Raw genomic sequence first — 12,509 nt, 5'->3', positions numbered from 1 at the left:
GGGCCCAGCAAGCTCCACCAGCCGCCTTCCCACACACCCACCTGCACCGTGACGCGCTCCCCACTCGCGTCCTGCACCCCCAGGGCGTCCCGCACGCGCAGTCTCACAGACGCGCGGGGCCTGGGGCAAGAAACGGAGGAGCAGAGGCGCAGGGCGCCCAGGAGGCGCCGGGCCCCGAGCATGCCGTGGCCGGGACGGCCGGTCCGCCGGAGCAGCCCTCTTCACCCGCGCAGGTCAGGCCCTCGCGTGGCTCTTCCTTCCCAGCCCCGGGCCGTCCCTGCAGGCCCTCCCCCCCGCCGTCCTTCCCGGAATCCCGGAAGGTGCAACTATCGTGGAGCACGGTGCTGACGGCGCGCACCGACGCCAGAGCTACCGGAGAGCGCAGCCAGAGTAAAAGCACGCTGCACTGGGCTACGTCACCCCGGGCGCGCCCTTACGTCATCACGCTAGGTGTGGTCTGAGGCTGAGCATGCGTGATTGTGTTCCCGAGCTGGCACGCCCACCGTGTGGCAAGAGCCGAGGTGGGCGGGAGCCTGCTGAAGTCACAGTTTTGTGGTATCAGCTTGCTGAGAAAGAAGAGACTCAGTTGTTGCCTGTTAGAATCTTCAAGTCTTTCCCTTCTTTTGCTTGCTTTTGTTTGTCCTGAAAACCAGGACCTTTTCATATATTCGGCTGCATTTTAGGTCTACGCAAAAATTAAATTTTGCATAACTCAGCAAAACGCATGGTAATGCCTTTATCTAGTTAAACAGTAAGAGGTCAAGGTAAATGCGAATTACAGTTGATAATTTGGCTGAGTTTTGAGGAAGGTTAGAATTTTGCCAAAAGAGAATGTCAGAAGCTGCTGGGAGGGCGAATGGCCTTGAAATAAGTGTGAAATTCTTCCCTAGACAGACTTGACAATATCTCCAGTAAAAGTACTTTGGGGGCACTTCTAGAACCTCGAGAAAGGAAAAAAAAAGAGAAATATTATGGAAATGTATCTTTTATCTTAAAGTATAAATTTACATTGGATATCCCAACCTTCAAAATAAAAAAAAAAGCAAAACCAGCAGCCAGTAGTTGTGGGCTATTTGTACGCTGTGTGAAGGTATATTGCTGGTTGGTTTAATAAGGAGCTGGATGGCTCCTAGCTAGGCAGGAGGTGTAGGCAGAGAGAGGAAGTAGGAGGAGATAATAAAGGTACAGAGGAGACACAGACAGACATGGAGAGAGTTGGACATACAGAATGAAAGAAAGGTGGAAAGCCACAGGGTAAGACGTAGATTAATAAAAGCTGGTTGATTTAAGTCATAAGAGCTAGTGGAACAAGACCAAGCTAAGGCTGAGCTTTCATAATTAATAAGAAGTACCTGTGTCATCTTCGGGGGGAGCCAGCTGGTGGGACAGACAAAGACCCCTGACAACCAGCAAGCTCATTTTCTCTTCACATCAGTTTTCTGTCTCACCTTTCCTCTTCCTCTTCACTACGCTGGATTTTAAGAACTGTAGTCTGAGACTCGGGGAGACCGTCTTCCTCTACTTAAGCCAGAGGAATTAGAAATTCCCTTAGTTAGAGAATTTTGAGCAGAGAATCGTTGTTCAGTATCTCAGGGAAAAGGGAACCCAGTGGGTGGAAGGGAAAACCAGCAGTGGTTAATACAGCGCACAGCGAAAGCTAATCCTTCCCTGCCTGCCCCGCGCTGAGACCCAGCCTCTTCCTGTATCTTTTCCTGTATCAAATCATATCGTCTTCTAGTCTGATTTGTCTTCAGTATTTGGATTCATACTGTATCTTTAGATTTGAACCCCCCGCTTCCCTCTCCCCCCCCCCCCGTCTTCTGTTGTCTTGTGTGGGTCTGAATCTGTGCCTGCTAGAAGACTGTCGAATGCGTCTCTGTGCGTGCCCAGCAAAGGGCTTTGTTCCGTGTTTACCGAAAGGCACAGGGAGTATCATATGGAGAAGGAATGAGGGCTGCGAAGTTTTTAAATTCAGTTTTACAAGGGATTAAGTCACTGGCTCCAATTGACCCCACTAACCCAGACAACAAACAATATTACAAACATCATTGTTTATCAAGCAGTGTATGTTGTGTCCATTATTTCTAGTGGATGTTCACTTTATAAGGCCAATTTCATTCCATTTGCTGTTCTCAGCAAATGATTATTATGACATAACTCACGGGTCAGGACCATGGAAGGGCCCATAACTGAAGATTACAGCTGTGCATTAACTTGGGTTGAAAAGCTGATTACATAAGAAATATAAGGCAAATAAGGTTGGTTGTTATACTGTTCTCTTAAGGTCATGCTAAGCACACAGGTTGAGCACACAGTACGATAGCAATCATTAGTGACCTTAAGGTTTATTATTAACCTTGGCTTGTGAGGTTCAGCAAAATCTTATGATGTAAGGGATATAGTTATCTTTTTTTTTTTTCTGTGTATCCCTGGGCTGTCCTGGAACTCACTCTGTAGAATAGGCTGGCCTCCAACTCAAGATTCACCTTCATCTGCTTCCCAAGTGCTGGGACTAAAGGTGTGCATCACCACACTGGTGGGATATGATCCTAAAGCACCGTCACATGTAATACTGCAGATAAGGAAACCCATAACTGGAATAGACAGACTGCTGCTAATTCTGATTTTGTTCAGTGAATGCTAGACACTTATTAATTAGCTGCCTGACCTGCGAAACTTGAGTTTCCTGAATTGGGGTTGGACGTGGATCATAATGTCTACTGCAAATAGGTCAGTGTGGGAAGCTGGTCAATTTTATGTCTTATTATTTGGGGGTAAATTGGAAAATAATTGCCTGGGTTTTCACTGCTGAGGTCGAAGGGGGGTTTAAAATGCTTTTATTATTCCATGAATAAAAGAAAAATGCATAAAACATAAATGTGCAGTTAAGGACTATTTATAAAAATGAAACTTGTGTCAACACAATGTGGGTCAACGTAAAGAGCCTTGCCAAGAATTCCAGCTTACCTCACCTTTCCAACACAGCTTTCCTGCCCACGGGGGCCGCTAATTATGGAAACTTTTTCGCTTCTAAATTTTCTTTATAGTTTAATAATCTAAGTATAGGCAGCCTAAACATTATATTTTCTCTACATTTGAACTCATGCAAATAGAACCTTGCAGAATGTATTACTCCGTGTGTGACTCGTTCACTCAGCATTGTTTCCGTGAGGCCCAGCTCTACCGTGGCCTTGAGCTACGCCAGTTTCCTCCATTCATCTTCAGTTTTGTTCTCTATAATTTTAGGTCGACCTGTGGTCAGCCTCAGTCCAAATATGTTAAACAGAAAATTGCAGAAACACTTCGAAGGCTTTAAATAGGATACCATTCTGAGGAACACCATAAACTCTCACATAGTCTGCGCCCTCTCACGTGGGGTATCTCTTTGCTCTGTATGTCCATCCTGGTATATACGCCATCTGTCTGTTAGTCCACTTGGTAGCCATTTCACTTACCGAGCTAAAAGTCACAGTAGAAGGCTGGGAAGATGACTCACAGGTGATGTGCTTGGATCCCCAGAACCCATGCAAATCCGTGTAGGTGTGGCAACCAGCTTGGGATCCCAATGCACCAGGAGTCAGAGATGAGGAATCCCCAAAGCAAGCTGGCTAACCAGACTAGCCAGAGTAGAAAGCTCTTGGTTCAAGTGAGAGACCCTACCTCAAAATATAAGACGGAGAGTGACTGAGAAAGACATATGTACATATGTCCATGTATACATGTGAACATACATACACATGCATACATACCACATACATATGCAAAAAGAATCCATGCTATATATGAGGTTTGAGATGCTATTTGGATTCAGAAATTCCCTGGGGTCCTAGAAGACACCCCGAGGAAAGAGCAGTACTAAAGCTTGCGCGTACTTTTTCATGACGAGTATCATCTCATTTAGTCAATGTAACCACATGAGTCTATTTTCGGTTATTTGAACAAACAAATAAACAAACGACCCACAATCCTGAGTAATGTCTGCTGAAAAGAGGTCTATTTATCTCACAGTCAGGGAGGCTGTAACCCCACGGTCGAGCGAGTCCGTCTGTTCCAACTCTGGGGAGGTCTCCTTTGATTACGCCACACCATGGTGGGTGGCATCACTGTGGGATGTGTGAGGATGAGAGGCTGCATGGCACCTTAGGAAGCCAGAGAGAGTTCGGGGCCCATGGTTGATTTTTGCCATTGGTACCACAGGGTAGTCTATATGCTGAGCTTCAGGGAAGAAACTTAAGAGTTTGAAATTCCTCTGTTCATCGCTCAAGTCGGGTTCTGGCTGTTTGTAAATATTTTTGTGCATGATGAACCTCAAGCTTCAAACCAGAAAAGAACATGTCACTTTAGAGAATGAACTCACTCCATTACAGCAGAGTTAACCCCTTCTCATAGCGCCCTTCCTCATCTACCCATCACCCACTGGGAGCCATCCTTTCATGCCCCCCTTGAGGGACAGCCCACCCCTAAGCCATAGCAATAACTAGATTTTTGTATCCATTTTTATTGATGGACATTTAGTTTGCTTCTCCATCATAGATCTTCAGAGTAAGATTGCTTGTTACAAATGTTTTGGTATATATAACTCATTATAAATGTGCATCATTATTAACCTGAGAATAATATCCAAGAGTGAAACTACTATAGTATAGGATTTTAAATCTTTGCCTGTGATTTCCAGCCAGGAGATGGTGGAGCATGCCTTTAATCCTAGTACTTGGGAGGCAGAGGCAGAAGGAACTCTGTAAGTTCAACGCCAGCCTGGTCTACAAGAGTGCGTTTCAGGATAGGCTCCAAAGCTACAGAGAAACCCTGTCTTGAAAAACAAACAAACAAACAAAAAAACAAAAAAAGAAACAGCTTTTTCCAAATGTCACCTTCCAAACTTTGTCTTACTTCATATCCTCTTTATGTATCACTCTGTGTGAGTGTGTGTGTGTGTGTGTGTTTAGGTAAAGGTTCTACCACTGAGATACATTCCCAACCCCATCCTCAGACTTAAAAATAAATTATGTGCATATGTATATGCCTGCTTGTCTATGAACACACATCGTGTGTGCAGAGTCCCTAGAGGCCTGATGACGATGTCCGTTCCTCTGGAATTGGAGTTACAGGTGGTTGTGAGGATATGGGTGTTAGGGTGTCAGGAACCAAACTCCGGCCTTCTGAAAGAGCAGCAAGCGCTGTTAACTTCTGAGCCACCTCTCTGACCTCTGTCAGATTTTTTGATGAATCTGTGTCAGTAAAGGTGGAGACCCAGTTCTTACTTATTCCTTCTTAGTACTTTAAGTTTAAATCTGCATTCCCATGATCTTTGTTCTTGCATCCATTTCCGTGTTTATTTTTGCTGAACACTCTTGGATGAATTGATTATTTTGCCCATTTTCTATTGAGCGGTTTCATTTAGTCTTGCCAGTTTTCTTATTAGAGCTGTGCAGATCTAAGGTGTGTCTTTGGATATATGAACTGCCTCAGTTCAATGAATGGCAAGTATCTTCAACAGTGTGGGTTGCCTTTCCAAGGGCAAGCTGTGCCATAGGGGCTGGGGGGTAGCCAGCCTCGACGTGAATCTTATCCCTTGCTTTGGAAATAATATCCAGTTATTAAGCAATATTATTAAGATTCTTTACACTTTTCCTGAAAACGTAAGACCAACATCTTTTGTTGTTTTACCCGTCGTTCTTTGAAAGTAGTTTTTTTTTTTTTAAAATGAAATGCCTATTTCCTTATGTTCTTGTGTCCTTTGTTGTATGGCCTACGCTTGTCTCTACGATGATCTCCTTGGAGCAGCCTGCGAAGCTTGGGATATTGCTGTGCCTTGTTCAAAGCTGGTTCTGGCTGTTTGCAAATATTTTTTTGTGCATGCTTAACTTCTAAAACTTCAAACCAGAAAATAATATAATTCAGAGAAGTAAAATTGTACACAGCAGATAACACAATCCGAGCCGGTCATCTCGTGTTCGTATTTTCCTTTGAATTGTGCAGAACTTCAAAGGTTGCGAGTAGCTTTTGAAAATATGTCTCACCGCATACGCAGATCTGTAATGAGAACCCCGCTGTGTCTTGGAAGTCTTTTTATTATTATACCTGCATTTTGCAGCTTTTTCCATTGATAGGGTGAAATCGAAAAGAAAGGACAAATTTTTTTCCCCAAAAAATTTCTCAAAATACGAACAAAAAAGATATGCTTCAGAAAGAGTGTGTCCTACACATGTTCATAATGTTGTAGGGATGAATGGTTTATTAGCGACCTGTTTTCTCTAATCAGGCACCCAGGTGTTGTCCACAGGTTCGGAAGACAGCTCCCGGTTCTCCACTCTTGGGATGACTTTGCTGCTGACTGTAGGGTCTGTGAACTGTTGGGAAATGCCTGGTCCCTTAGGGAAGCTCCCCAGTTATCCTGAGGGTTGCTGCTCACGTGGCGTCTGCTCAGCTCTAGTTACATAATGTAAATAATGAAGTCTCTGGCTCTAAATCTGAGGAAGCGCTGTGCTTACGTTGGAAAATTTGGAAGCATGGTCTTCCTAGAACCCAGGCTGTCAGCACTCACCCTTGGTACACATGGAGCATTTAAAAACCAAGAGGAGCCTGGAGAGGTGGCTTAGTGGTTAAGATCCTTTGCTGTTCTTGCCGAGGACCTGGGTTCAATTCCCAGCACCCACACTGGGTCTTGCAAGCCTCTGAATTCCAGTCATTGGCTATCTGATGCCCTTTTCAGGCCTCTGCAGACCCTGAATGCAGGGGGAACAATGAATTCAGGCAAACACTCATACACATACAATTTAAATAATTTTAAATCTCAAAAAACTTGAATTATTGTGGGACTGGAGAGATGGCTCGGTTGCTCGGTTAGTAGCAGTTACTGCCCTTGAAGAGGACCTGGGTTCAGTTACCAGCATCCACAGCAAGTAGCTCGAAACTGCTTTTAAATCAAGTTCGAGGGAATCTGATGCCTCCTGGCCTCCACAGGCTCCTACATACAGGTGCTCATATATACTCATACAGGCACTCATACATACACATGAAAAGAAAAGTTAGTAAATCTTTAAAAAATTAACTCATCTGAGAAAAATTACTTTTATGCCCTTTTAAAAGAAGAAGGAGGAGAAGGAGGAAGAGGAAGAAACAGCATGTTACAGAGGACGCCCCAAGAAACCGCTGAGCGCTGTGTTGCTGCCTGCTCATTGTGTCTTCCTCCCGATTGGTTTGAGCGTTCCATTTTAGGAGATACATGGGCTGCTTTACTTATTGTGTAAGGACTCTGGGAATCTTAATTATTATGCCTTCAAGATGGTTATCCATTGTCAAATTATCGGCACATTGCCATGTACAGCTAGGACCTGGGTTTCTCAGAATTTTTTTTCTGTATAGAGTTCCATATTAGAGCTTTCCAACTCATGACATCTAAAAGCAGATGGTTTTTTAAGGGGTGCCCCTGTTTGGCTATGGAACTTTATCATCTGGGAACTCTGCCTTGTTGGTCCACTCGGCAAACATATGGGCGAAACATACAAGGTGAAAAAAAAATTGGTATTCTTGAAAATTCAGAAGGAAACCAACACACACAGTAATGTTTGACAAGAGTTTTCTAAAACCAATGAAAGACATTGAACTGCAGATTCAAGAGTCTACAAACCCCAGGGAGGGTAAACATGCCCATCTAGCATACAGCGAAGCCACTGACAACCAAATGAAATGAGAAAATATTTACAACTATTTATTATTTCAAATAAACTAAGACTGCTGCTCTTACAGAGGATCCCAGTTCAATTACCAATATTCTCGTTGGATGTTTCAGAGTTGCCTACTAACTCCAGCTCTAAGGGATCCAATGCCCTCTCTGGCCTTACACACACACACACACACACACACACACACACACACACACACACTGTCTAAAAAACAAATGAGCAACATATTTGTATGTGTTGTGTATATGAGCACTTGTGTGCCAATGCCCATGGAGGCCAGAAGAGGGCGCTGGGTGCCCTGAGCTGGAGACATCTGATATGGGTTTTGGGAACATCTGATGTAGGTACTGGGATCTGAACTCCAGCTCTCTGCAAGAGCAACAGCATTGCTGGCCACGGAGCCATATTGAGAGCTCCTGAAACTGTAAAAATGTTCTACTAAAATCTAGAAAAAGGCTCCATAGCAACATTCCGGGCAATGGATTTTGTTTCTGTTTTCGTTTCAACATTGGTAGAAAACACAGGCAACAAAGGCAAATGCAGACAAATGGAGTTCTCCCGAGTTAAAAGCGTCTCCACAGCAAATGATCAAAGCACAGAGTAGACCATTTGAAACCCTTATATTTAAGAAGCTGTAATGTGTAAGAGGCTCAATTCAGTAATCAGAAAGCAACCTGACTTATATATTCAAAAAACTGGAATAGATCTTTTCCTGAAGAAGACATAGAAGTAGCTGAATATGTTAAGCTTAACTAACTAAAGCTCGACATCAGTAAACATTGGGGCATGAATGAGAATAAAAGCCTTGATGAACAATCACTTTATATATGCTAAAATGGCTTTTATTGGAAAGGCAAAAAATAGCAAGATTCTTAAGGATGTAGAAAAAAAGGATACTTGCAAGTTAATGATGAGATTATAAATTATCATGGCTGTTCTGGAAGGTAGTCCCTACCAAAAAATTAAAAATTGTGAATTACCAGATGTTTCAAAAAGTTTGCTGTGGGTGTACATCCAAAGGAGCATTGCCTGCTTTCCCAGGCGACCTGGGCTGGATTCTCAGCATCCACCCTGTGACTCACAGCCATCTGTAACTCTAGTTCAGGGGATTCAACACCCTCTTCTGATTTCCACAAGACCTGGCTCACACATGGTATGCAGACATACACTCAGGCAAAATACCCCTAAGGTAAAATAATTTTAAAAAGGAATAACGTATTGTATCCATAGAAATTGCTGAGACATTTTCATCTCAAAAGAGAAACATGAGGTGATACGTTAATTGTCTTGATTTAGTCATTCTACAACATAAATATTCATCAACCATTATGTTATTAATATATGCAGTTGTTAGTTAAAAGTATAATTAAAATAAATTCAGAGAGGAAAAAATGGAATGTATAATGAGTATTCTTAACTTTCAAGAGCCACAGAGACTGTCTATGGGCTGGGGTATTCTACTGACCCAGGAAAGGGAACCAAGATTCCTTGCATGGGCTTCTTAGGTACTTACTATGTCCACAAGTGTAAGTTTTTATTTTTATTTTTTTTCAAGTGTCTTCTTGAAAACATGCAGGCATTGCTGTAGGTTTTGAGAGAGAGAGAGAGAGAGAGAGAGAGAGAGAGAGAGAGAGAGAGAGAGAGAGAGAGAGAGAGTGAGAGAGAGAGAGTCTCCGGCTTAGGAGCCATGCAGAGATGGTGAAAATAAGGAGGAGCATTCCGATCATGGAGCGATCCCTGCTCTAGTGTTTATTGGGTTTCCAAGTTTGTTCATGAGAGATTGATGACACTTTTTATAAATTACTCCTTTTCCCTTTTTAAATATTTTTGAAAAATGTACATTGTTTAAAATATGGAGTTACACAGTTGAAAGAGTTCCCATACCCCTTACTCAGTTTTGTATTTTAATGATTTCTGTCTTCATATGTGTATAACTGCATGATAGAATATTTATTAGAATATATGTATAGAGTGCATATGTGTCAATGAATAGTTTTTTCCTGATCTATTTGTGAGCTTCATGTATTATGCTTCTTCGTTTCCACATTTTGTTTATTTTTTAAGAGTTGGGACTAAAAAAAAAAAAAAAGAGTTGGGACTTTTTCTGAGAGCTTGTTTCGAGGTCCTAGCAGGAGAGGACAACTTGTACCCTGTGGTGGTTTGAATGAGAATGTCCCCATAGGCTCAGAGAGTTGAATACTTTGTCTTGAGTTGGTGGTAATGTTCAGGCAGATTTCGGAAGTGTGGCCTTGCCGGGGGAAATAAGCCACTGGCAGTAAACTTCGAGGTTTCAAAGCCACAAGACATTCTGTTCACTCCCTTGGTTTCCCTCTTAAGAGTTTTAAGATGTGCGTTCTCAGCGTTCAGGTCCAGCCACTGTGCCTCCAACTCCCCATTATGGACCGATGTCCCTGGGATCACGAGCCCAAATGAACCCTATCTTCTACATGTCGCTTTGGCCATTCTGTTTGAGCCCAGCGGTAGAAAGGTAACTTACATATACCGTTCACCTTTATCGTCCTCTGTGGGGGACATCTAAGGGACACACATGCAGTGGCGAGAGAGAAAGAGAATGCCTGCCCAGTTCAGCTGGATCAGCTCTGGTGATGGGGGGGGGGGGGTGATAGGCGTTGCAACCAGACTGCCCTTATATTTCTGGGACTTCCTTTTATATAATTCCAATTCAATGAAAAAATTTAGAAAGTTTAATATTAATACTATTTTATGATACACACTCTATTTTTCAAACTGTACCAATTATTCCAATGATATCCTTTATATAAATTTCTCCTTGACCTAAGATCTAAACCTACATTATCCATTTAATTTCTATTGCTGTTTTTCCTCATTAGTTAGAGCTTATTTCTGTTGCTTATAATGGAAGAATTTTAATGATATAGACTTTGTTGTTTATGACCACAGATCCAACATCACCCAGTGTTAACCAATACTTCCTTGTAGGCACAAAAGTCTCTGCTTTAGAGATCAGGCTCATTTTCAAATTTAGTTTACTTATTTCTATTTTTACATATATAGATGTATATTATATAGCCATATGTGTAACATATATATGAATATATATGAAGAAATTTATTCAGGATAACACTGCACATTCTTGGTCTGTGATTTAAATCCAAGCCTACTTTATCCCAAACCCCTGGCTTATTTCACTGGCAGCTTGGAGATATTAGCAAACTGTAATCCCTCAAGCATCTTCCATGCCGGTTTTTTTTTTTTAAAGACAAGTAATTGGAATAGATGACAGCAAATTTTAAACAGAGAAGTATGTACAAGGTGGAGGTGGAACTTGGTCAATAAATTCATATCAAGAAATATGGTCAGGGCTTCAGCAGCAATGGGAGAAGATAAAATCAGCTTTCTCCCCTGGTGAAACCGAGTGTTTATAGATTGTCTGTCTACTGTCCAAAGTGTGATTAATATCAACGCTGACCAGCCGACCTCCGCCATCTGCGCTGACGGTTACGTGTTGAGTTAGCTAACACTGCTAACGTTGACATCTGCTAATGTGACATTACCTCCGGAATGTGAGGGACTCGAGCAGTTCCTGCGTGATTTCAGTGTTTAACTGGCCATTCTGACTAATGTTGACATTATCCAGTCCTGACATTTAGCTGTAACGTATCGCAAAGATCCTATCTGTAAACGTGCATAAAAATCTGCCCTCTCTGGTTTGATAGTTTTAAAATATTGGCATCATGGAAGGAACTCTGAAGGCAAAGTGGTCTGATCCCCCCAAGCTGTCTAGAGCTCTCTCTCTCTCCCTCTTTCTCTGTCTGTCTCTGCCTCTGTCTCTGTCTCTCTCTCTGTCTCTCTTTATCTCTCTCTCAAAGTCAAATAAAAAGTAAACATTCGGCAGGAGGAAAAGCAGAGCTTTAGACCCAGAGCAAACATTACCTGCCGTTTTGTGGTTTTAGTTCTGAATCTAGTGACCAAGAGAAAATACGTAAAGGCGAGGGGCTTCATGTACTGGGCGTCTAGGAAGCAGCTGGAGGAAATTATTATGAATAGCCCAAACCAATGGGCCCCCTGCTCGGCCAGAAGCCTGAGAATTTGCTGAGGTTCTCTGGATGGATGGGGGCCATCAGTGAAGGGCGGGAAGCACTGAGCAAATGTATGTTGGTGTCTTCTTGGTCCCAATGATGTGTGTTTAGAAGCCAGGCTGTCTTTTAACGCTTAACTCTGTGTTGTTTACAAGTAACTTGCCTCGTAGTGGTAGGCACTTAGGCATTATTATATTCTATTAAATTGGAAGATTTATCTTGGCTTGGCAGGGGCCAAGCTCGAACATCCAAAGAAGGGTAAGAGTGGTTGCCATGGTGGACATAGGACAGCCATCAGAGTTGTCTGGCTCACAACTCAGATTGCATTAGCCAGAATTCCTACTTAATTCCTACCTGTATTTTCATAAACCAGAAGACTCTAAGAAAAAACTTAAATCTGAATCATAAAAAGAGGCTCATGACCCCCCAATCGGTTCTCAAACTTGAGACTTCTAGAACCCCATGGATGAAGGGCAGACTGGGTACCCTTAAGAAAGATACTACTGAACATCTGTGTGATTAGTATTTCATCAGGCTTCACCCCAGCGTTCACACAGCCTTCTCTCTGAGTGACCAGACTGAGGGAGCAGATAGCAGAACCCTTGGATACTACAGCACCATGTCTCTGAACCCCGAACATCACTGTGGTCCGCAGAGAAAGGGCTACGGGAGCCCGGCAATTATGGGGCTTTACATACACCGAGCAACTGACAGGCTCTCCACACTGGCTTTCTAACCTTGGCGAGGAATAGAACTCACTGGC

The 12,509-nt window shown here is 42.8% G+C and overlaps 1 protein-coding gene across 2 annotated transcripts in view; it reads right to left on the bottom strand.

The window, feature by feature from the left end:
* Nars2 (asparaginyl-tRNA synthetase 2, mitochondrial) overlaps window positions 1-412 on the bottom strand; it is a 72,408-nt gene extending 71,996 nt beyond the window's left edge. Inside the window, exon 1 of one of the 2 annotated variants that reach the window (XR_007594016.1) lies at window positions 42-412. Coding sequence is in view for 1 of the 2 variants with exons in the window: in XM_050154526.1 (XP_050010483.1) it covers window positions 42-182 (141 nt within the window). In the remaining variant the exon portion in view is untranslated. The remainder of the gene's footprint in view (window positions 1-41) is intronic. The other variant, XM_050154526.1, reaches the window with a different exon arrangement.
* Window positions 413-12,509: the final 12,097 nt, after the last annotated feature.

This window comes from Alexandromys fortis, unplaced genomic scaffold (assembly GCF_014885135.2).
Source record: "Alexandromys fortis isolate MF-2015 unplaced genomic scaffold, M_Fortis_MF-2015_v1.1 scaffold_77, whole genome shotgun sequence".
Lineage (NCBI taxonomy): Eukaryota > Metazoa > Chordata > Mammalia > Rodentia > Cricetidae > Alexandromys > Alexandromys fortis.
The sequence above is the reverse complement of the archived record's forward strand: the minus strand, read 5'-3'. Positions and strand labels throughout refer to the sequence as shown.